Below are 24,176 nucleotides of genomic sequence, written 5' to 3' on the forward strand. Positions count from 1 at the left end.
AATGATGTTACCTGTTGTGTTTGAGGTATTTTTTGGTATTGCTTAAATGTACTGTATTTATGTGTGTGTGTGTGTGTGTGTGTGTGTGTGTGTGTGTAAGGGAGAGTAGTGTATGTGTGTGTGGGCCTGTGTATGGATGCATGAGTGTAAATATTGTACATATCAAAGCTGATATCGGTGGACTTTTGGGTTATATGTGTATAAGCTCCTTGATCAACTTATGTGTCTCCTGCTTTGTCCAAGTGAGTCCATCTACTGTATCAATGTTGTACATCTCTGTGTGTCCTTGGCTTTAAGCCCCCTTTCATCTGCTACTCTGTGTGTGCGTATATTTGTTTGTGTGTGTGTGTGTGCGTGTGTGTGCGGGTGTGTGTGTGCTCAAACTTGCATGTATGTAAGAAAGCTTATGTTTCTTTTGTGCTCAATTTTGTGTTCTTATTGTAACTTAATCTGGCAGAAAATGAAGGCAATATTCTGATTTTGTTGGGGAAAAATGTGAATGTATCACTCTTGTAAGTTCTGTTCAGCCATTTAATGGAGGTAATCAAATGTGTGTGGAGAATAAAGCTGTCTATATTATTGTGAAGGGCCTGTCAGTCATACTGAGCGGTATGTTAAGAGGTCCGTAAGTGTGAAAATATGTGAAGAAATATTTGCCAAATGATGCTCTGTGAATAATGTTAGAAACTGGAAACTGGAAAGGCAGGGATTGGAGAACGTGCTGCTTTTGAACATATACAGTATACATTAAAAGTTATGTTCTCTAGCAAATTCTGTTGTGCTTTTATTTCACAACCCTTACCTCAAACTCAGACCAAACTTAATCTCTATAGTCATCATATATTGTATTACATTACTGGACTTAAAGACATTTGCACCAAGACTGACTTCTAATTTTACATTATTTTCTGAACCATGCAAAAGCTTGGCGTAAAATTATTATGAAGACACACACCTGCAGTGCAAACTTTTCCCTTTGTCTTTGCTACTTGAACAGCAAATAAGATACTAAAATGAATAAGATACTGCATACTTCAGAAGCTAAACGTACAAAATAAGCTTTGCTAGTTCAGTTTATTAGTTATGCCTAACCAAAAAGACTGCGGTGTAATGAAAAATGTAACATATAAGGCTGTAAAATAAAATTGTCCAGCAATAAATCTTTATGAAGGTTGTAATGTTCAGTTTTTGTTGAAGCGTTATAGAGAACATTATGGACATTTTGGAGGCTGTAGGTGTATTGTGGCACTGTTGATATGTATTGTGCAACACTGGAAACTGCTTCTTATATTTAGTCTACCTGAATGTGAATGAGGCAGAAGACATATTAGAAACACCTCTCAGTACACCGGGCAGTTGAATGTAGGTGCATACAGAGAAACGCGTATAATGCGGTTGTGCCCTTAATCTCAAATCAATGCTGCCACCTAGTGGATGAATTTAGGCATTGAATTTATTAACTGACAACAAAAATAATACTTACAGTGATGTATTAATAATGCATGCGGATGTAAAAAATAGATAAATGAAAAACCTGATTTTGTTGATGATGATAATGAAGTTTGTTTTGATGGTAAGGATGTTTTTTTTACATACAATAATAATTTGATTTATTGAAATAATTTGCCCATTATATGTTTGTTGCCAGACAGAGTAAATTCAGAGATCAGCTTTTCTTTTTTTCTGTGTTCTTTCTTTCCTTAAATACTAATAAATTAAAAGTAAATGGGAACATTCATGTCGGATTTAGTTTCACACACAGCAAATATATTTACGCATACACACACACAATTCAAATGTTTTATATAAGACACAAAAATGACAATACATGAAAGAAAACAAATAAAAAAAAGCTAAATAAAATAGAAACTAAAAATGAAAAAATTTGAATAAAATTGAACAGGAAAATAATGTTATAGCACTCAATCACAGTGCAAAACATGAGTGCAGTGCTGTAGTGGTGACAGTATTTTTCCCAGTGGCCATGAATGCAACATGGGCCAACGTTGGACCAGCAGGTGGTGCAATCTCCATCTCCTGTGCCGTCAATCATTTCACCTCAGAGCTTAACGGAGTAAAGACAACACACACACACACATACACACACACACGCACACTTTGTCAGGAGTCAAGTCAAAGAAGCGCACACCATGGGGATTGTCTGCCGCAAGTCACAGTTGGCGCTTTCATGAAACTTTTGAGCCCCATTTTCGACACTGAATCCCGGTTAGCGACAGCGGTTATTTTATTCACATCAGTGTATCGGCTCAGACGCGACATATCGCTGGTTGTTTGCTGTAACGTTAGCTTGTAGGCTGAAGTTATTTCCCGTTCAAACGAGTTCACGAGCGGAGGAAACGACGCAAGATGCACCATGAAGAAACCGCCACTTTACAAAAGCCACGATATGGAAGTAAGTAATCCGTCTTTTAGCCACTTTTAAGGTACCATAACCTTAACTCCCGCCTTTGCTTGGTTGTGAGGGACTTATGATGAGCACAAGCTAACGTCAAATTGCATCTCAGGGATGTTTGATGAACAACAGGTGGTTCAGCAGCACCTGGCTCAGTGGACACCTTCAGTAGGTGTGGCAGCCCCTGGCAATATGGCAAAATAGAAATGAAGTGAGGTCTGAGGAGGATGAGAGTGAACAAACTGTCATTTAAAGAGGTGTATAGTTGGCTACTCGCAGTCTGGTTGTTAAATTAAAACAGTATAAATTCAGGCTATAGATGTTGGGGCTTGTGGGCCCCACGCTCCCCTAAACTTTGATTCAGGAGCGTTTTTAAATTGGATTTTTACTTTAAAGTGCTGCTGCAACACAGTGATTTTTATCTGTTTATTTAATGACTGTATCCAGTCTATCAGCCTGTCCACACATAAGGCATTTTCTCATAGGTTAAACATTAACTTGGGATTTTGCTGCTGTTGAGAAATCTGTAACTGGCTCCATGAGCATGTCAGGATTGTAACTGCGCTATATGACATAAAAGCACATCTAAAGTCTGCAAAATACTTCACCAAGTCAGAGGTGACTTGATGTATCTTGTCACTGACCAGCATCTGTGGGCAAAGTGCAACTCTGAGAGATAACACCAATCAATTATGTCATCAATACAGTCTTTTTGCCTCTAGCTTAGCTCTTTGAATTTCATTGACCAACTCTTTCTAGTTCTGCAAACAGACCCTTTTTGCTGTGTTCATAGATGTTGTGCCACTGTGCATTCAAAAGAGGTGTGCCTGTAGAAAAATGACCACAAATACTGAGTAGTTTGCTGCAAAGACTGTGAGATGGGGCAGTCTTAGGAACCAAAAAGCTGTCTTTAGTTTGTTTTCCTTGTCGTTGTGTGAACGTGGCTACATTTGTAATGTTGCAGCTGCATGTGGTTTAACCTGTCAGTGCTATGGAACCAAAGCAACGTAATTCCTTTGAATTTATTTCAGTAAACATCAGACTGAACTGAGCTGTAAGATTTGTCTGGGAAATGGACCAGTCCAAATGCCAAGTTGGTCATGATTTGTTGTCCCCCTTTGGACCTTTGGTAGAATAACCCTGCAGCTAACAAAAAGCATGAGTCATAATCATAGAGCCCGTAACTCAGGTCCGGTGATCCTGTGACACACAAAAGCAACAAACCCATCCTGAGGGTTAAATATAACGCTCGGTGCAAGAGAGCAGACAGGCTCTTCCAGGAAGTGTGTGAGTGAGTCAGTGTAGGTAGTGTGTAATGGCTGCACTGAGGTTGCTCTGGGACGAGTGTTCGTACGCATTTGCATCCATCTCAGCTGCACAGATTGGCCACTGATCTGTGGTCGGATGGCGGGATACTATGCATGCAAGGGTTTTGAGGCATTTCACCTGAGAGGCTGGACACCTCATTCTGTTTGTGTGTGTGTGTGTGTGTGTGTGTGTGTATATGCAAGTGTTTGGCCTGTGAGTATTTTATGTCAAGCCTCTACTGAGACCTAGCAAACGGATGTCTGTGCAGGTGGCTGATGAATAGACAGAACTGAACAGAGAGTGCTTGAGAAGTTTAAATGATTTAGGCCAGCTCCATTAGAATGTGCTTTAATGTCCCCGTGGGGAAGATTGTCTTGGACTCCTCAGTGTAGTTGTAACGCAACAAATAAAAGACGGAAAATGTTAAAAAAGACAGCACTAAGTAAGAATTACAGATCTACCAATGTAATGAGGTTGGAATATTATAATATGGTAAACATTATTTCTAGGGGTTATTTTAAACTGGCCACGGTAGACAGGGGTGTCAAGGAGTAATATTTTGCACTCCTCCTGGGCATTAGGATCAGATTGTTTAGGCTAATTAATCAACAGGATTAGCCAGTTTCACTCTGCAACAATAGAGGTAGTAATAGTCATGTAACCCATGTACAGAAGATAGACTCTGCTGTGTGTTTGCATCTATATGTGTGTACAGTATGTACATCTTTCTGTCTCTAATAAAGAAGAGATGAGCCATAAAAACCAGTCTGTTCCATGTGAAACCTCAGCCGCTAGCCTGCACTCAAACCCGAGGTCCAGTGGGAGAAATCTCTGTTCTTAAACTGAGCCCCCACGTCTGATATTGTCCTTTCACTCAGCCAGAAATAAAGAGATTTGACTGGATTAGAGCGGTGTAAGAAGCGTTGGGGGGAGCGGATCTCATTAAGCCACAGGTAAAGGTCAACTCTAAGCAGAAGTCACTTGTTAGTCGGGCACTTCACTAAGGTTTGACAAGGCCATTTCATCTTCCTCAAGCAAGGGTGCCTGGGATATAGTACAGTTTCCGAGCACTGGAGGTCCTAACAGTCAAAATAAACACTTTCTGGAGTTAGCAATACACCTGCTGTACATTACCTGTTCCATTGGTGTCCCTGTCAGTAGAGTTCCCTCGAAACTTGTACTAAACATATTTCAGGTACCTCCACTTAAATTGTTTTACATCAGTTTTTTTATTTTATTACATTTACCCTATTTTGTGACATATGTCAATATCAGATATGGCACGATTTTAATATTTGCCCCACTTCAACTGTAGTCATGTCCAATCAAGACCAGTTAAAAAGCATAGCAATGGCAGTTCAACAACAAAAAACGGCAATGTGATTTTGACTTTCCTCGCCTTTTCCAGCCATTCAGGATGATGAGAGGCTGTCTGCAGAGGAGATGGATGAGAGGAGAAGACAGAACATCGCGTACGAGTACCTGTGTCACCTGGAGGAGGCCAAACGGTAAGACGGGGGGCGAGTCCTTGGAGATAAGAGGAGCTTCATGGCACATGCTGATGAAAGGAAACCACTTTCCTTTATAATATTTGCTTTGTCCCAACTCAGAGCTTGTAGGAATTAACTTGGGTGTGTTGCGCTGAGCATTAGGTTTGTTTAATGTTTGATTATGTAGAACGTTGTTATATCGATATAAAAACAGCAGGGAGTGGTTGAGAAATTGAGCCAATAGATGGATAGATAGTAATATGATGGATATGGGACCAGAGCAGTATGCAGTTAAGTCATTTTTGCCGTTGCATGAAGCAGTCATGACAGACAAAGGAAGGAACTGCATGCATGTTAGATGATGACACGGAGCTGTCAGCATTCATGAGAACATGTGTGATTAAGACAGGGGAGGTGCTGACTTAGTGGAAAGCGTGGCTTTTTCCACTGTGCCCTTAACCTCACTGATCTCTAGCTGAAATAATCAAATCAACCTTGTCTGTAAAAGTTTTGTTCATAGTTTTCTCAGTAGGTTTAGTAAGCATTTTTGTCCCTAAGCTTTAGCAGTCATTTCCACAAAATATCCACAAGATTTCTTTCTTCAAAAGTAAGTTATTCTAAAGACAACATAAACCCGATGAAGAGTTTCTCGTGAGCAAAAAGCTAAACCACTTCCTGTCTTCTTCATGAGGGCATCATCTGAACAGGAAGGAACAGGAAGTGTAATAATGCCTTTTTTAACACAGATTTTGTGATAGCTCGACTCAGTCACAGAGAGGTTCATTCCCAGGATTGACTATTGATTCTTAAACCTGCTGTCTCGACTTCTTCATGGCACACTTTTTATGTGAGCGTGTGCAGCCTCGTTGACATCAGCATTTCCTCACAGATTATTGTTTGACAACTGCACATTGGCTCAGTAAAGAGTATTTGAATAGCCTGCATTATCTGCTTATGTCACAGGATAATAAGGGTCTACTAGGGCAGGTAGGCTAGGATAAGCACAGATTCAGCCATCCATCATAATGTAGCCGCGCCATTTGGGCCGTTTGTCTGCTTTATTGTGCTGAAAAAGGCTTTTGTGGAAGGCTATCCGAGCTGCACTGAGACAGTTTAAGGAACAGGGGCTTTTGTAATACTCCAGTGTTGACCTCAAAATGACCACTATTTAACTCTGTCACGCACACACACTTTCACTCTCTGGCTTCCTGTTATCCCAGTGCGCAGTGACTTTTCTACACTCCTGTCAATTGTGCAATGGAACCTCTATTCTGGGAAAGGTGTCAAGTTAAATTAGGATTAAGACAGACACCTAACGAAGCGGTCCACCCCAGAGAGCGTGGGATTAGGTTCAGCTCTCTGGGGTCAGGAGTCAGCAGTCACTGAAACAAGTAGAAGCGACTCTTATAGTAGACCTCTGCTATGATCTTATTATCAACATAGATATCCTCAATGACAATACGTCTTCAAAAACAGACACATTCGGGTTAAAATGACAGTTACTTTGCATCTGATCCTTCAAATGACATAAACTCAGATGTTGAATAGTTGTGATTTGCTGATGGTTCATGACACATATGAAATGTCATATTTCATTTGCTCAGGCAAGAGCTCTTTACATAGTCGACTGCCCATACCACATGCTTTTTGTTCAAAGTTCCCTTAACTGCACCTGGTAGAGTGCTGGCCTAGTCTTACTGCTGTTGTTGTCAGTTGATAGACACACCCTCGTACTAAGCACACACACACACACACACGCACGCACGCACGCATGCACACACACACACACACAGTCGTTTCTGTACTGAGACTTTGTACCCTTACCGGGAATAAACAGTTGATGGTTTACATTTGTAGCTGTTTTGGATGGAGGGTTCTTTTAGTTTGCTTTGATGCAGTTCCACCCCCAGGATATCTGGAGATAGTTTTTTTCATATTATCCTAATTTGTAAACACACCCTATCCAACCACATATGCTCAAATTCTCCCGTGACAGACACACAGACGCACACACAAGCTCATGACCAGCATGACTAAGCTACATGACGCAAATTTTCAGAAGTCACCCTGTGGCAGGAATACTTGAGCTGCAAGCAAAGGAGTGCAGATTATTAATAATGTGTTGGGGTAGGACAGATTTAAGTCCCAAAGTCCAGAAAGCTGTTTTTTGTTTAACCTCGTGAGTCGCAGATTGGACAATGACAGGAAGGCCTGCTTTGGAGGGTTGTAAACAGAAGTGCTAGCTTGTCCTGCTTCAGGAGACAAGTTCTCCCTACATTGTTTTAAAGGCAGGAAGTGGAGTTTCACAGGAGAGCTCTGTTACCCATGCAGGATGCAAGCAGGATGTTGCTTTGACTATGTTCCCGCCAAACAGATCTTTTTTCCCCCCTCAGTAATCATGACAATCATGTGCATTTGCACTTCCCCATAAAGGAGATATGAAACTCGAAAGATTCAGCAAGTTGATCTCCATCACTGCTTCGCCCTGGTTGGCCCCAGCCACTAACTATGTGTCTGTGTGTGTGTCTGTATCAGTTTCATAGTGAAACGGTCGTTTTTTGACCTGCACCCCCGTGCAGGGGTTTGGAGTTCACAGTTTAGAGCAGATACTAAATTTCCTAATCCCTCATCCCAAACCCTGAGCTTTAACGAGAGCCTGTAAACTAATGCATTCCTCATGTGGGGAGAAATTAGATTCTACAAAAAAATCCTCTGAAGGAAGTAGCTTATTTCACATATTGTAAAATTTACACCTTTATGGTTTAAGATAGACGCACTTGACATTGAACAGTCAGTGACAATCTGTACTCTACGTTTTATGAAACATTAAAGCATGGCAGAGTTCCTCTGCCATAATCTGCAGTGTCAGCTGACATACTTGGTTACAAGGATGCTTTATTCTTCAAGGTGGCTAACCTGCACACTCCACTGGGTTTGTGTTGATAGTGCATGGTGTGTTGTGGTTGTCCTTAATGTGCTGACGCATATTTTGGCAGACTGGATCACTGGAGCACCCACACACCCTTAATTAACCTAAACAAGTTGCTCGCGCACATGCATGGGGGAAGGAACGCTTTATTGTTTGAAGACTGAAAGGTAGGAGCTGCTGGTATGATTGAATCCCATAAATAGAACTGAAGGAAGTTAAACCACTGAGCATTGTGCACTCCCTTTGTCAAAGGATAACCTCAGTTGTGGGATGAGCTAAAAAATAAAAATCTTTAAGAGTGGAACTGTTGGGAGTGAGGCGTAGCCACGACAGCAAATATGGTGTCACTTCCAAACAGTAAGATAATGTGTAACAGATTCTGAGACCGTGATTCACCATGGTCACAAATCATTCACTCGCTCTGTGGAATAGATTTTTCCAAACATCTCTGGGAATACTCTGGCAGACGCTGCTCTTAAGCAAGTTGAACCTTTCAAAGGGAAATTACATCATTTTGAAAGAAGGTTAATGTTACTGTGACATGAACAGAATATGCCCTAAACGTCTCTGTGGAAGGCATGCACGATAGATATTGGACCAATAAATTATCGGCCAAAAATGGGAAATTTATGTTATGAATGTTATACATTATAGCTGATAAATACAGCTGATAATGCAAAGTCATATTGCTTTTGTGGACTGAAGTAGGTGACGAAATGCACCTTTAAAGTTGGTTTACGATCCGCCAATAAACACAGGAGAGAAGAAGAACGAGCGCAGCACGCTGCTGTCACGCTTGTGCACCTGGGCAGAGCCACCAGCAGCGTAGACTAGAGAGCCAATCATGTTGTAGACACTTCAGTTGCAATTTCCAGTTAATGTTCCACAAGTGTTCTGAGAGGAGGGAATTTTAACCCATCAGATATTTTCATGAGAAGTTCATAATCTGTAGTTCATGTGCAATCTGCTGAAATAATGTGCACCACTACTCTGTGGTCATCCATGCAGAGATAAAAATCAGTTTATCTCCAGTGAGAACACATTATTGTCCTGCGGGTGTGAAACTCATAAACATCCACCGGTCATTAATTTAGGTGTTCGACTAAGTTAAGTAGTAGGCCTATTAGACATCTATTTCACTGTTCACCTCTTTAACCTCACACTGTCCACTCAGCATTGTAACCTTTACATGTTCCCAAAGCTCATCTGTAAGCCTGTCCACAGCCCCCTTCCTAAAGCATGCCGGGCTCAGTGTGGGTGCTGCCTGTAACAATGCCCAGTTCTCACTGGCCTACACACTTCTTTGTTGCTCTAAATTTGAGTTGAACTCATGGAAAGGTGATATATTTACTAACTTTGAAATAAATTCATATTTATACTGTCCCACCAACAGTAGATATTGTAGATCAGAACGTTTTCCAGACAGAGCTATACTGTAAATGCAATGAATGGCAGCAAGACATTCATTTTATTATGATTTCTATTTTCATGTTCTTGTACCACAGCCTTTTGATTTTTGCTTGGATTAGGAAGGGCAGCAGGTGTAGGAAAAGCCAATATTGACTTGCTGACTGCATGCAGGCATTCAGCCACCTCAGAAGTTGTGCTGCACTTTGTAGATCTCGGGTGGCAGGGTAAACACTGTGGACTGGTGTTTGTTTGTATTCTGAATGTAACCGTAGCATGCTGTTCAGTACTACAGTCACTGCTACTCACCAGTCTGAGCCCGAAGTGGTGATTTAGCTGGAAATCTAGGCAGTAACTTAGATGAGTTGAACTCTCACTGTTGAGAATAGTTTATTCTCATCTTTATTTATATTCACCTCAGCTGGTCGTGACGTGTTATTCACTTTTCTGCTCTATGCAATTAACATGCTCGCTCAGACTTTAATTCAAAATTTGTAATAGCTCCCCCAGAAGCGGTGTTAGAGGTCTGTTCGGTTGAGTTTAAGTAAGAGTTTAACATTATAGAGATTATGAAAATCCTCTTCCTGCTCTGAAGGCAATATATTTGTATTCTCAGGTGGATTGAGGCCTGCCTAGAGGAGGACTTGCCCCTTACCACAGAACTGGAGGAGGGACTGAGGAATGGTGTCTACCTTGGCAAACTCGCTAACTTTTTCGCTCCAAAAATGGTGTCCGAGAAAAGGATCTACGACAGAGACCAGTCCCGCTATAAGGTATGTATGTCTGCTCTAATGCATTTAAACTCCTTCTGTCTTTAGGTAAGGTCATAGTTGTTTTGCATTTTTCACCAGCTTACATCATACAGACAGGAAGACCTTCCATGTCTTTCAGGCACTGTCTGAGAGTTTCAACCAGTTTCACACAGGAAAGGAGAGATGTGGCAGTTGGGTGTTAGGGCCCTACTTTAACATGCAGCTGTAGTGCTGGTATAGCACTCTACAAAAATGTCTGTGCAAGATTTTTAACTTGACTTTGAAGTTGATTTTATTTCTTATTGACAAATTTTAAACAAAAACCCTATCACACTGTTAGATGCTATAATAAGTTTAGGAGTCAGCATGAGGTTTTTAGGTAGACTGGTTTTGCGGTTCTTAACATCTAAGGACTTAGAAGCTCACTTTTCTCCAATGCAGCATTATTTGTGCATGCCAGCAACCCTTCTTAGTTGCAGTGGTAAAGTTTTGAACCATTTCTCTGCAGTTCATTATAATAATATGGCTATAAATTTTGTATTTTTGTTCTTATCTTCAGAGCAAAGGACTGCACTTCCGGCACACCGACAACACAGTGCAATGGCTCAGAGCCATGGAATCAGTGGGTCTCCCCAAGGTAAGGGGCTTGCGCTGCCAACAGCATGTGTAAGATGGACACATGCTTCCTGTTTTACAAACAGGCATACAGACATGTTTGTTGCATTAAATACTCCATTTGCAGATAAAAATTACTCTCATCAACACAACAGCATGTGACATCAGCATACTAATCAATTATATGTGATCATTTTTGCAGCAGATTCAATTTTTCAAGCTTGGGAGAAATTTTCTCCGTATAAAAAAGATCAAGTGTCCTTCCTCCATGATAACAGTATACTAACTGTCTTATGAGCTCATCCACACAGGAAATGTCTATGTGCAAGACACAAAAACAAACAAACAAACAAAAAACTCGGAGATCCCGTTCATGTGATGTTTTTCAACACCAACTACAGAATAGGGCTGCCTCGCCTTTGTCATGTGGTCTTTGGCTCAGGGTTTGTACATAATCATTCATTTTAGAGGGAAGAAACCATCTTACAACTAAGAGTAGAATCCATCCATTCAGTAGATTCTAGAAACTAGGTCAGGCTATAATCTACGCTACAACAGTTGCATAATTAATTTCAACCCGGTCTTTGGGCAGAATCCATAAAATTGCATCAAATTGGACTTTTAGTCCCAATTAATTTTAATTGTGTTTATTTTATTTTTGTATTTATTAGATGTGTTAACATTTCTGCAAGCAGTGTGTATGCTACCTGTTTTTGGATTATTAAATACTTTAAGTACAAAGGTGCAGTACCCTCAAATCTTACTGGATGTAACTCAGTTGCCCTCTACCTGCATGTTACTGCAGTCACATTAAAGCACATTATTTTTAATATGCTAAAAAAAGAACTGTGTTGCAAAATCCATGTTGCATATGGCAATATGTGACTGCGGACTAACCCGGTGTGTCGCTCATCCCTAATACATACACATTTCATGCATATGCAAGAATGTAAACACTGACAGAAGAGATTGTGATGAGGGTGTGGCAGTTCTCACAGAACAGTATTAACCTCATTACATCTTTTATGAGATGACACAAAAGACTTCACTGAGGTATATCATGGAAATGAAAATGAGGTAAAATTGATACCCAGTTATCTCTGTGCTGCCCTTTGGGATCGCTCTTCACAGTAATTTAATTGGCTTTTGTTTTTATGAACAGCCTCTCTGCCACTCTGATAACGTAACCATATCTGTAGCTTTTTCTATCACACCATTGCATGTTTATGAACATAACTATGATGATGCTGAAAGCATCATTTAGGTGTGACATGATAAACAAACATTTTTGAGATGAGCTAGAGCGTATCCACTGTTTTGGGAAAAAGTGTCCTTGTTAAACCTGATATGTGTATGATGTGACATATTTGTTTGTAAAGGTTAGCCATATTTTGGGCATTAAGTATATCTGAAGATTCCTGGACATCCAAATGCAAATCATTAGCAGGGATAAAAGGTGGCAGAGCAGTTCACCTGTAAAATATAATGCAATCTGATGCAATTGTACTGCAATAAATATTACCTCTGTGAAGTTTGTAACTGAAGTATTTTAGAAATGCTGCTAGTGACTGGTGTTGATTCACATCTGTGGTACTGAGGTACTGAATATTATGTGCTTCACAGAGGTAGTATTTATTGCTGTGCACTAGCCTGAGATTGCATTATATTTTACAGGTGTTTCTGTTATTATGTCCACCCCTCGCAACTTCTCAGGCATCTATAGGTTAAAATGTGAAGAGACATTGCGATGGATGTTGTGCTCAGTTTAGGCTACAGCAGAAAAAGAAGTGTCAAAGAAGAGAGACTAATCTGTTGTGGTTTCTGCTTTCAGATATTCTATCCTGAAACGACAGATGTGTACGATCGCAAAAACATGCCCAAGGTGGTATACTGCATACACGCGCTGAGGTAAGAATAAAAGGATTCCAGAAACACCGTGATTTTTCACTTAACTGTCTTCATGCGTTTCCCACTTCTGACAGCAGAGTTGCTCGCTCATCTCTGAAGTCTTTTGTTTGCACTGTGACAGAGCACCCAGCTGCTTTTTTCCTGGAGGTGCTACACCTGAACGTCAAGTTTGATTTCAGTTCCCAGAAAGAAAAAAATAAACTGCTATCATCACTGTGTACCTAAAAGCAACGTGCTGGTATCTGGTATTTAGAATTAAAGTGTGAGCTAATGGGCAGACTAGTGTTGGCGAGCATATGTCTGTGAATGTTCACTTTTACATGTGTGCAGTGGGAGTCTGCTCATACTCTTTGTCACTGACTCGTTGCTCACTGTCTAATTTAGACTAATTTCCTTTCACTTGATGGTTATAGCAGACAATGTCAAAGACTTACGTTTGACTCTGACGTGTAGTGGTTTTTGTGCCATCCACACAGTCGTGTACTCAAGTTACAGAAATTGAGGACAGCTCATATGCTTGATAACAAATGTTTGAGACTGCTTACGCTAACAATTTGTTATTACTCTATAGGGTTCAGGCATGGCCTCTTTTTGTGCCCATTAAATTCAACATCTTATTTTTGTCAAGAACAGAAATGTTACTTACGAAAAGATATGAAGCAGGAACTGGAAAATATTATTTCTATGTAGGTAGGACAAGAGTACTTATTTTTAAAACACGGACCTTTTTATGATGTGTCTTAAATAGGTCAAGGCTATATTATACAGCACCATGCATTAAGCTACAGGAAGTTACTGCTGCCATGTGGCAATTCTGTGACTTTGAGCAGCTTTCTTACATTCTGTTATTTTAGCTTGTAATGAACGCTTTTGATGAACATAATGCACCCTGCTTATGTAAACCTCCATACAGCATGTAAGCGGGGGCTTTCTGGGAGTGCTCAACTCTTTACTTGTTGTCTCACAACAAAGGGTCGATTCTTTGTCATGATTTTGGGTTTGTGAAAAATGTTTTAATGTTTTTAAAGAAGAGTTTATCGTGTCACTGTAATGTGGGTGGCTTGAGAATTACAAATTCAGATCCTCGCTTTTTCACTTCAGATGACTTTGAATGAACTGAATGGCCAGTTTTATCTGTCTGACCCGTCCAATCAGCCAAACACCGATTTAGGGAGTGGCCATGTGAGCTGCTAGGATTGTTTTCACTGTTGTAGTGTTATGGTCAGGCCCTGAGGGAATTGGTTTCCTTCCCTCTTTATGCACACACGTGCTCTTCCTTCCTGCGAGTCCAGCTCAGGCCCCACAAGGACCCAGTGAATACGATGCTTCCTCGGGTAGAAACACATGCAGGCATTGAGGCAAAGCAGCAGATGCTCCTGCACGTTCAGTGTGGTGGAAAATTAAAAGGGAACGCAATGTATAAGGGAAAGAATGTAGCTTACAAGTCCATTTTATACAGTTTTTACAAAATGATATGTAGGGCTTAATTTGTTGTCTAAGAAGAAGAAGAAAACAGCGATAAACAAAGAGGATCCACAGTCTGGAAAGAGCTAGTTGCTCCAAGCTAGTCAGCTGATTGTCTCTAACCCCTGTGGCTTGTAATCGGCCACCTTCATTAACTCCAGTCAGCTGTTACTGTGTTTTTATCTCAACTGAATCAGCTGCCTGCATGTTAAAACATTACCCTTTGTATAAGCAGAGTTTAGATAGCTGTCTAAAGCCCCCTGTGTCCCAAGGACAGAGGCCATTTCATGTGTACACACACACAGTGACCAAAGGCCAGAATAACCCACTGCTACAGGTGCTCCATTCAGAGCTGTGCTGATGGTGGACCTGCCTTAAATATCTATAATTCATTACCACTTATCAGGTACCTGTGGGAAGATGAAAGTTTTATGAAGTTTCCAGCCACCTGCTTGCTGAATCCAACGCTCAGTAGTGGACTGGCCCTGTTGGCTGCTGTCAGATAGAGCTTGTTGTAACGTGAGCCAACACTACCCCCCTGTGGTGCAAGGGGGACATAGGAATTAACAACCATCGGGAGCAATCACAAACATGAGAGTTCAGAGAGTTTCAGGTTCAAGATATTGGCTTGTCGAATATCAGAATGTTTCAATGTTTTTTTTTATTTGTAAATCTTACACCCCATATGGTTTATTTCAGCCTGTACCTGTACAAACTGGGGATTGCACCACAGATCCAAGACCTGCTGGGCAAAGTGGCCTTCACAGGTAATACCAGCTTCTCCTGAAACCAAAATATAGTACAAAAGTTATATAAAATGTCTGTGTGCATGTACATACTTAAAGAAGAGAAGAAACAGGCACGTTATTATTCTTGCTTTTAAAATGGGATAAACGTTGCTTCTGGGTTTATTGAAATACTGGTATGCACACAGTTCGTTACATGTGTTCATTTAATGAGAATTCTCTGTGTGTGGGTGTGATTTTATTTATCAATCCTGTTGGGATTTAATAAAAAGATATGACAGAATGTTACCCTCTGCTCTCAAGTTTTATGAGCATTTGTTTAAACATCTATAATTTGGGCATCCTCAAATATTTCATCAAAACTGTCGGCAAGTGCTTGCTCATGGGGGAATTGTTGGGTTTCTGTAGATAAAGAGTTTGGTCTGTACCTGCTCTCTAAGATTTGGCGCTATTTAAATAAAATTGAATTGAATTGAAAAATATCCCCTGCAGCCATGCAAACAATACTGATTAGGACACAAGCTTCAAAGCTTTTCACATTGGGTTTACAGGGTAAGTCTCAGGGCTTACTCACTCAGGGCTCAGGGCTTTTTGTTTTTTCCCAATTTTAACTAATTTCAATTTAACTTTAAGGAAAATATCAGTGTACCCTCAGTTTTTCTGAGCAGCTTAAAGGTTCACTGTGGAGGTTTAGACATCTAGTAGACCTGTAGAGCTGTCTTCCACATTTGGTGCATGAGGGACATGTGCACATGTGGGTGACGAGACAATTCTACCAATAATGTCACACTTTTTCACTGATCAGCAAAGACAAAGAAGGAGACTGCAAGCAAATAAGCATAGCTATTAAACAATGATGGATTTAAAGTAAATCGGCTTTGGAAATGTTTTATGTGGAAGGAAATGATTTGACATGTTTGTTAAACCTCAAGAATGCAAAAAATTTCGATGAGTCACAGTAAATGTAAACAACTTTGTTTACAAGACAACTCCACGGGGTCCTTTTTATGCAGAGATCAATCACCACATCACTTTATATTGAACAGCACAACATTTCATTTCTCAGGCCAGTTTCTCAGGCTGACTTAAATACAGGAACCCAACAGTGAGGTGAAATGTCCTCTAGAGCCAACTGAATAAACTCATTTTATCAGATATTTGCCTTTACAATACACATGGTGCATGGTGCAGCCCTCCCCTACAAGTCTCTGCCATGATGTTCTCACAGCAACATGGAGCTTCTGTGTTTCCTCTGGCTCTGTGCTGAACTCTGCCTCTGACAACATCACGTACAGCGTATATTTACATTCTCCCTTCTGTAGGACTGGCTCAACATGTCTGGCTCATGTCTAGTGTCTGTGGTAGCTACTGTACATGAAACTCAGTTTTACCCCTTGTGGTGTAACCGTGTATGAGAAATACTTGCTGAGGAGTTGCACCCTTGCACTAAACTTAACAAGATGTAGAAATGTATGTTTTTAAAATTGAGGATGAAAATGTTACTACTACTGAACTGAAAGAATCATCTGTTATGAATTCTTTGTATGACCACCACTTCACTAAAACCTGAAATATTTATGTTTGAAAGGTTTTGACAGTTGGCTTAACGGAGTAGTGTGTATGATTTAGTGGCGTCTGGGGGTGAGGTTGCAGATTGTAACCAACTCAATACTAAACAGTTCTTTATAGTATAAAACGCCTTATTCTCTGTTGAGGATAAATTGCCAGAAAATGTGTCATGGATGATTTTAATATCGCGGACAAATGGGAGGCATTCTGGTCTGAATGGTCATTTGTGTTTTTGGACCCTATTTTCCCATATTTTTGTGCCCAAGTGTCTAATGGGGAAATCTTTGAAATTGGTTAATTATTGAGCGTGGGCGCTTCAGTCTGCAGCAGTGAAACAGGCTGCAGAGTAATCCCTCTGGGCTGGAATATACATCCACTAAGAGTGTTTGTTTTTGCCACCCACAGGCTAAGATTGTTATTCTAAGTGTCTAACAATATTATGGAAAGGATACCGAGATACCTCTGAAAGAGTTATCTCCTGTCTGTAAGATCCTGTCTGTTTAACCAGAAACAGCTGCTATGTCACTCTTGCCAAAGTCACCAGACTCCATTTACAGAAACAGTAATTTTATCATTGTAAAGCACACTTTATTCAGAAACAATGAAACTCATCTTTCCCCTCTTCCGACACTCATCACCAACTCTGTTTTGGGTCAAATAAACTCTTTTAGATTAGATAGATAGATTTTGATGTTTTGATTACAGAGGACATCTCAACGCTGCATTGGATCATTTTGTATTTACACATTTTACTTCTGTTTGACAGCAACAAAAAATGTAAATACTGTTGTGAGAAAATGAAAATAGATTTGGAATTGAAGTGGTTTGAGAATCATGATTTTCATTTGATGATTGTGCAAAGCAACTGAGAACACCTGTAAAAGTAAAGTATAGGCATTTCTTGCATTATGTTTAGCCTTTAATACGCTATACTCTTTAACATCCCAATTTTCCCTCTAACTGTTTGTATCTATGTTCCAGAGGAAGAGATCAGCAACATGAGGAGTGAGCTGGAGAAGTATGGCATTCAAATGCCAGCTTTCAGTAAGATTGGAGGAATCCTGGCCAATGAGCTCTCAGTGGATGAAGCTGCCTGTAAGTCCTCTGACCATTTAACTGATGCTGATGATGTTTTCAACAGAAACTCCAAGAGATTTTAGCCAACACTAAAATTGCACACACTCTGTTGCCCTTAGTGCATGCTGCTGTGATTGCCATCAATGATGCGATTGACAGAGGACAGGCATCTGTGACAATGGGAGCCCTGAATAATCCAAACGCAATGTTGAGGAACACCCAGGAAGCTCTGGCCGAGGACTACCAAGACACACTGAGCCAGGCCAAGGCTCGTAAGCAGAATCAGTCTGCAGGGAAGGTGATTGCAAACACTTCAGTGACATCTTATGTTTCCGTGGCATCATTTATTTGTACAACTGTTTTATTAATGATTGGCTTTTCTTGCATAGAAGACTTGATAATTCTCTGTGTGGCTTCGTAACAAAGCCTGTTGCTATTTTGGACAAATTTGAGATCAAATTTGAGGAATGCAAAAATATTTAACTTGGTCCTTGCTCTGAATCAGTGTTTCAGGCTGCAGTAATACTGACACACTCATAATTAACTGAGGAGATATTCACGCAGAGGTCTGAAAGGGGTCGCCTGCACTGACTCACACCACAAGCCTTGCCAGCACATTCCAGTGGCTGCAGTGTCAGCTGTACTTCACCAAACATAAACCCTCCACACCATCTGGCATCTCGCCTCCCTTTCTCTTTACAAAAAATGTACAAACACAAGCCATCCGTTTCCACTTCATACCTTAAATGTGCTATGTAAAGATGAAAAATGCTATATGAAATGAAATGAATATCAAATCTATATTAATATATATTGTCTCCCTCAATTAGCGCTCCTCAATTGCTACTGAAGAAAGAGATGTCTATGAGGAGCTGCTGACTCAGCAGGAGATCCAGGGCTGTCTTGACTTTGTCAACAGTAAGGATTTTTCCGGTCAAGTATGAATGTATCCTCATACAGAACATCTGTGAACTCTGAATATACAGAGTTCACAGATGTGCAGTTTAGCCTTTTCCCTATTCCTAAATGACATGATATGTTTTGTTTTTTCTTATCTCAAGTCCAGGCAGCAGTAAGGCAGGTGAATCAAGCGGTGTCGAACCAGGACCAGGCTGCTCTGTTGGCTGCACTTAGGCTCGAAGCTCTGGCCCTGCTGGGTGTTCAGGAGTCAAACTGTCGCTGGTACCTGGAACATTTTACCACCTACTGCCAACATAAATCCAAGGTATTCTGAGTCAGAGCATGTTTGCTCAGTTGTTCCCATCTCAGGGCCTTTGGAGCCAGATCATCTCTGGTTTAATTTCAAGCAGCTGATTTATTTGATTTATTAGCAGTTGGTGATATGATATGTTGATGTATACAATAGAAAGGCCTGCACTGGATGGCTGGAGTAAAACAACAGTGCTTGGGAGTCCTCAGGGCCATAGTTGAAAATGATGAATTCACTTTGAGGAAAGTATTAAAAGTTAAGTGTTTGGAATGAATACAAATCATACACACAACTGGACGTCTTCAGTTTTTGTGTTTGTCCATTTGACAAAGCAGATCCACTGCCATTTGTAATTACTGCTGTGAGCACACAGCACTTAATTGGCTGAACAGATGTAGTGTAGACACTGATGGAGGGCTGCAGCTGTTGCTGTTGTGTTGCTTTCACTACTTACGCAGTGACAACATTGTATTATAAAGGAAAAAGCCTTCAGAGAATAAAAAGTAATCAGCCACCACAGCTTCAGTAGGATTGGACACCACCAGGCCCTTTGCCATCCATGGCCCTGCATTAAAAGATGCAAAATAATCGTGGGGTCTTAGTGGTATCTCTCTAGTTTTCTCTAATCTCTGTGCTGCAGGATGGAGGGAGGGCTGTGATGGTGGACAAAGAGGAGATTCAGAGAGTTGTCAGCTCTTGTAATGACTTTGCTGAGGCAGAGAAACGAAGTAAGCATCTTTTCTTTCTTACTATAGTTGTTTATTAACACAAAGGCAATACATTTGGGTCGTCTGCAAGACATGACTGTTCATGATAATTTTCTCGACCAGAGCTTGAGGCGGTTGCTGCAATCAATACAGCCATTCGTCTTGGCAATGCAGTTGAGACGGTGGAGGAGCTGATGAACCCTGAGGCACAACTGCCGATTGTCTACCAAACTGCTGCCAACCTCTATCAGGCTGAGCTTTTTAGTCTGCAGCTACAAGGGGGGCGGGTAAGACATCTTGTTTGCATGTGGATGCTGACACAGATATGCTTGCATGTGTAGGAGAGGTCATAGCAAGATGTATACTGTAGAAAAACATCACTACATGTTTTATGATTCAGACCTTTTTGCTTATTAGTCGGGCTTGAGCCACGAGGAGCTGAGTGTAGCTGTGGAGATGCTGTCAGCTGTAGCAGTGCTGAACGAGGTGCTGGACACCAAAGACCCTCAGGCTGTGATTGAGCAACTGACAGACTCTCCTCTGGGCTTCACAAACATGGACCAAGACAACCTCAACAGGTACGATAGCTGCAGGACAGATAGCTGTGGCCTACTGAGAAGCAAACCGTGGCATTTGCAGTGCATAAAACAAGTGCTAGGAACGTCAATTGTTAAGAATATCTATAGCGGTGAGCAGCAGCTGGGTGACAGTAGCTTCAGGCTTTCTTTTGGCTGCTATTTGTCCTTTATTTGGCATTTAACAAGACAGTGGACTCTTTTGCCTGTCTTCGTTTTGTTGTTACTGTATTTGTGGCATTCATATAAGTTAGGTTATGGTGGTACAGTGTGGTTTTAGAGCAACACTTTGTTAACGTTAAGGTGAGCCAATGAATAGTGGTTCATTAAATGTCGTGAGACTTTGTTCAACTTCTTCATGGCTCTCTCCCTCAGATATGCTGACACTCTGATCAAACAGAGAGAGGAGGCTCTTGCCAAAGGCCAAGAGTTTCTTACCTGGAATGATGTTCAAAAATGCATCGATACAGTCAACGTTCAGGTCAATGAGGAGCATGAACGTAAGAAATTCTTGCACATTTCTGGTCATGTTTACCTCGTGTAGATGGTCGACATATAGGACTTTTAAGATAAACAGTTTATCTTTGAAAAATAACTATTTTAGGCATGATCCTACGATAAGATTTTTTTAAAAGCAAAAACACTGACTGGTCAAGTATGAAATGGTTCTCATCTTCTACCTCCAGGAATCATAGCTATAGCTGAGATCAATGAGGCACTTAACTCAGGCGATCACCAGCAGACGCTTGCAGCCCTGCTCCTCCCTACAGCCAAGTTGACGGGGGTGAACCCAGCCACAGCCAAACACTACCATGATGTCCTACAATATACCAAGCAGCTCCTCTGTCAGGTATTGTGACTCTAATTTGAGTTAATTTCCTTTATTTAACTAGGAAGTCACATTTTCATGTAGAGATGTATATAGGATTTATGTAAAGAAAGAAAAAGTCAAAACTTCATCTCATTCTAATCGTTAGTTTTATTGGACTTGCACAGTAGCCTCACATTCCTGACATGGCTCCAGTTTACATTACGGCATCATTACAAATCTCAAATGCTTGTTAATATAGAACTCTTATATACACATACATGTAACTGAAAACTGGAAGGGAAAGATTAAATGTTGTGTAAATGTCACAAGGCCAAGGCAAAATGATCTGTCAACACGCCAACAATGTCCCAATCTGAGATTTTGCTCGTCTGATCAGTTTGTTTAGGATTCACAGTCAAAATGTCCCTTTCCTGATCCTAAGATTCAACTGACTTCACAGAGCTCCTTCTTGTTTTGGACGTAAGAGAGGTTGCAGTGTCACCCTGTTAGATTCACAGCATCCAGTTTTAACTTTCACATCTTTGTTTCTGGGCTTATGCTTCCCTGCTGGTTCCCAACAATGGTCCTGCAAGGTTTTTTTCTGAGTGCACACACACACACACGCACACACACACACACACACTCACATCATAACTGCCGATCTCTTAGGTTTCCCATGGAGGGAGGTGAATTGTATTTCTGAGGCTGCCGTCCTGGAAATGAGCATACACAGGAAGGGATCCAGACAACTGTGGAAGCAGCACAGACACACTGCTACTCTGTAGTATCCATACAGGCTGTCATCCCCATTAGAAAACAGGCGGATGTAGTGGGTGATCTGCAAGATGCCGCTGGGCAAAAAACACAACACAAAGATGATGAAAACCACAGTGGTGACCCTGATAAACGGCCTCCAGTCACAACCTGATTGACCTAGGTGGTAGACCACCGCCACATGGGCATAGATGCAAATTAGGAAGGGCACTACCAAGCCCAGACAAACCAGCATCAGCCTGTATGGCACCAGCAGGGCATGGGATTTTTCTTCTAGTGGAAGTACATCATGGCAGGTGATGACTCCCAGCTGGGTAACCTGGTAGCTCTGCCTGACCAGCAGCTCAGGGACGATAGCAGCCCCAAACAGGAACCAGACAACCAAACACGTCCACAATGCCAGCGTCGTTTTAGCCAGCCTTCTGTACAAAAATGGTCTGACCACAGCCAGGTAGCGCTTCAGACTGATGCATGCTATAGTTTGAGCTGAACAATAAACGTTGCCATAAAACAATGCAGTGATAAGCCGGCAGGAGATTTCCCCAAATGTCCAGTTGTTTCCGTTGAAGTGGTAGTGAACACGCAGTGCCAGAGTGAGCAGGAGCAGCAGGTCGGACATAGCCAGGTTCAGGTAAAGAACTGCTGTAGAGAAGGACTTTGCTCGGTATCTGAGAAAGGCCAGAATGTAGGTGTTGGAGGGGATACCCACCAGCATGGCCAGAATGTATGATGAAGGTATGACCCAGGTGCTGAGGACCCCTTTGGTGTAGGCTGTCACCGTGTCCTCCGAGTTCACAGACAGCCGTGGGTTTGTGCTGGCTGGCAGCTTTGTGTTATTTTGTTTGTTGGTCCTCCCCATGTAGGTTCTTGGCAATAGTGAACTATTGGTTTGTGTCCTGGTTCTGTTTCCTATAAATGGGCACAGAAACAGTGTTTATGCCTTTAAAGCAAAACTTAAGTTTTGTAATAATAGTTGTGTTCATTTGAACACAACACATTTCTGCTTATGTCTTTTGTTTTTTTGCAAAAGAAACAGACATTTCTAGCATACAATTATGAATTGTTATAGGTCTTTTTGCAGTATTTTCAATTTGGGGATTTTGTATTAATTAACAGCTGTACTAGAGTAGTTAATCCTATGTTTTGTAACTTTGATTTGGGAAAAGAGACCTGAACCAGTTACAAAAGAACTCAATGTTAAAAACAAAACATAGCAAAATAATAACTTACCATCATGCTGAATTGTCTGCACCGCCATCAAACAAATGAGTAGTCCTGGCACAAGGTCAGCCATATCACTCTCCAATTTATATCCCAGAGTTTTTAAAGGTTTCTCTTGTCTTCACCCAACTTGGTGTTGCTTCTTCTCAGTAGATCTAGAAGTTCTCCACCAGGGAAATCTGATGTTTTGCATCTCTGCAGTGCCACAGTGAAACTGATAACGGTGTGTTGTCAAGCTCAGCTTCCCGCTAGTGTACAGTATGTGGGACGCTTGTATGTTTGTACGGTGCAGTGAGCACGTTTCCTGTCCCGGCCTGAAAACTGAATTCCCCTCTGCTTGCGTCATGAACTGCCCACTGACTCACAGGGTGGGACAGTACTGCTTATTGGTTTATCGACAGCTGTGAACATGAACAAAGTACACTAATAACTATTACAAGAAGTAGATGTAATTGTATTGTGGTTTGGCTTATTATGGGGTTTTGGCTTTTGCACTTATTGGGGGTGATGGCAGAGTTGGTCAGCCTGGTTATGGGATTGAGGAATCACTTCTGTAACAGATGGGATATAGTAAGTTTCTGCATCTGTATGAAAATGTATGCTTTTCTCCTTGCTCTATTAAATTATACACCATTTAGTTCAAGGATCTATTATGGGAACTGGATTATGTTTTTCGGGATGGTGCCCATTCATTTCAATGAAAGTTTATTACTTACTGTATACAAAGCAAAAAAAAGTTATTTCTTTTTCTTGGTTTGCTTAAGTGCATTAATGTCCATCTGATTTGTACCATAAACTCTACACTCACACCAAAAACAATTACATAATTAACTTTCACATAATTAACTACTTGGTATTTTTTCCTTGCATTACTGCCGCACTCTCTCACTACACAATGAGCTGGCTGGGAAATCGTTGGTCAGATGCAGATATAAACAAAGAAGCTGCTTTTAGTCTGTTTGGTGTGTTTTAATGGTGACTTCCTTCCTGTTGGACAGGGATACACCCCAGTCCCCTGTAGGGTTCTCTAAAATTAGCCTGAGAACACATATAGAAGTCAGGCTGTAAAAACATTCTTTGTGCTTCTTGTCATGTTACATTGTCAGGGTCTGTTTTTCAGTACAAAGCAGTTGATTGAGGGTGAGAATATTTTTGCCGTGTGACTATTGTCAACAACTACTCTGACATTTTTTCCTTTTC

General features: G+C 41.0%; 2 protein-coding genes across 2 annotated transcripts in view; one reads left to right on the forward strand and one right to left on the reverse strand.

Annotated features, from left to right (window-relative positions):
- Positions 1 to 2,123: 2,123 nt before the first annotated feature.
- The window catches only part of iqgap2 (IQ motif containing GTPase activating protein 2), a 34,501-nt gene continuing 12,448 nt past the window's right edge, over positions 2,124 to 24,176 (forward strand). The window contains exons 1-15 of the mRNA XM_041936558.1: positions 2,124 to 2,413; positions 5,130 to 5,229; positions 10,164 to 10,320; positions 10,859 to 10,936; positions 12,746 to 12,822; positions 14,986 to 15,053; positions 17,583 to 17,696; positions 17,798 to 17,976; positions 18,509 to 18,596; positions 18,740 to 18,903; positions 19,529 to 19,616; positions 19,719 to 19,882; positions 20,013 to 20,173; positions 20,546 to 20,670; positions 20,857 to 21,020. Of these exons, the coding sequence (XP_041792492.1) occupies positions 2,368 to 2,413; positions 5,130 to 5,229; positions 10,164 to 10,320; positions 10,859 to 10,936; positions 12,746 to 12,822; positions 14,986 to 15,053; positions 17,583 to 17,696; positions 17,798 to 17,976; positions 18,509 to 18,596; positions 18,740 to 18,903; positions 19,529 to 19,616; positions 19,719 to 19,882; positions 20,013 to 20,173; positions 20,546 to 20,670; positions 20,857 to 21,020 (1,773 nt within the window). The 5' untranslated portion in view covers positions 2,124 to 2,367. The remainder of the gene's footprint in view (positions 2,414 to 5,129; positions 5,230 to 10,163; positions 10,321 to 10,858; positions 10,937 to 12,745; positions 12,823 to 14,985; positions 15,054 to 17,582; positions 17,697 to 17,797; positions 17,977 to 18,508; positions 18,597 to 18,739; positions 18,904 to 19,528; positions 19,617 to 19,718; positions 19,883 to 20,012; positions 20,174 to 20,545; positions 20,671 to 20,856; positions 21,021 to 24,176) is intronic.
- Positions 21,056 to 23,244, reverse strand: f2rl2 (coagulation factor II (thrombin) receptor-like 2). The gene is made up of 2 exons (XM_041936559.1): positions 22,986 to 23,244; positions 21,056 to 22,664 (listed from the first exon to the last, which is right to left on the reverse strand). The coding sequence occupies exons 1-2, from the start codon at positions 23,047 to 23,049 to the stop codon at positions 21,625 to 21,627; spliced, it is 1,104 nt and encodes a 367-aa protein (XP_041792493.1). The 5' UTR covers positions 23,050 to 23,244; the 3' UTR covers positions 21,056 to 21,624.

The sequence above is a fragment of the Chelmon rostratus genome, chromosome 5 (assembly GCF_017976325.1).
Source record: "Chelmon rostratus isolate fCheRos1 chromosome 5, fCheRos1.pri, whole genome shotgun sequence".
In the NCBI taxonomy this organism is placed as follows: domain Eukaryota; kingdom Metazoa; phylum Chordata; class Actinopteri; order Chaetodontiformes; family Chaetodontidae; genus Chelmon; species Chelmon rostratus.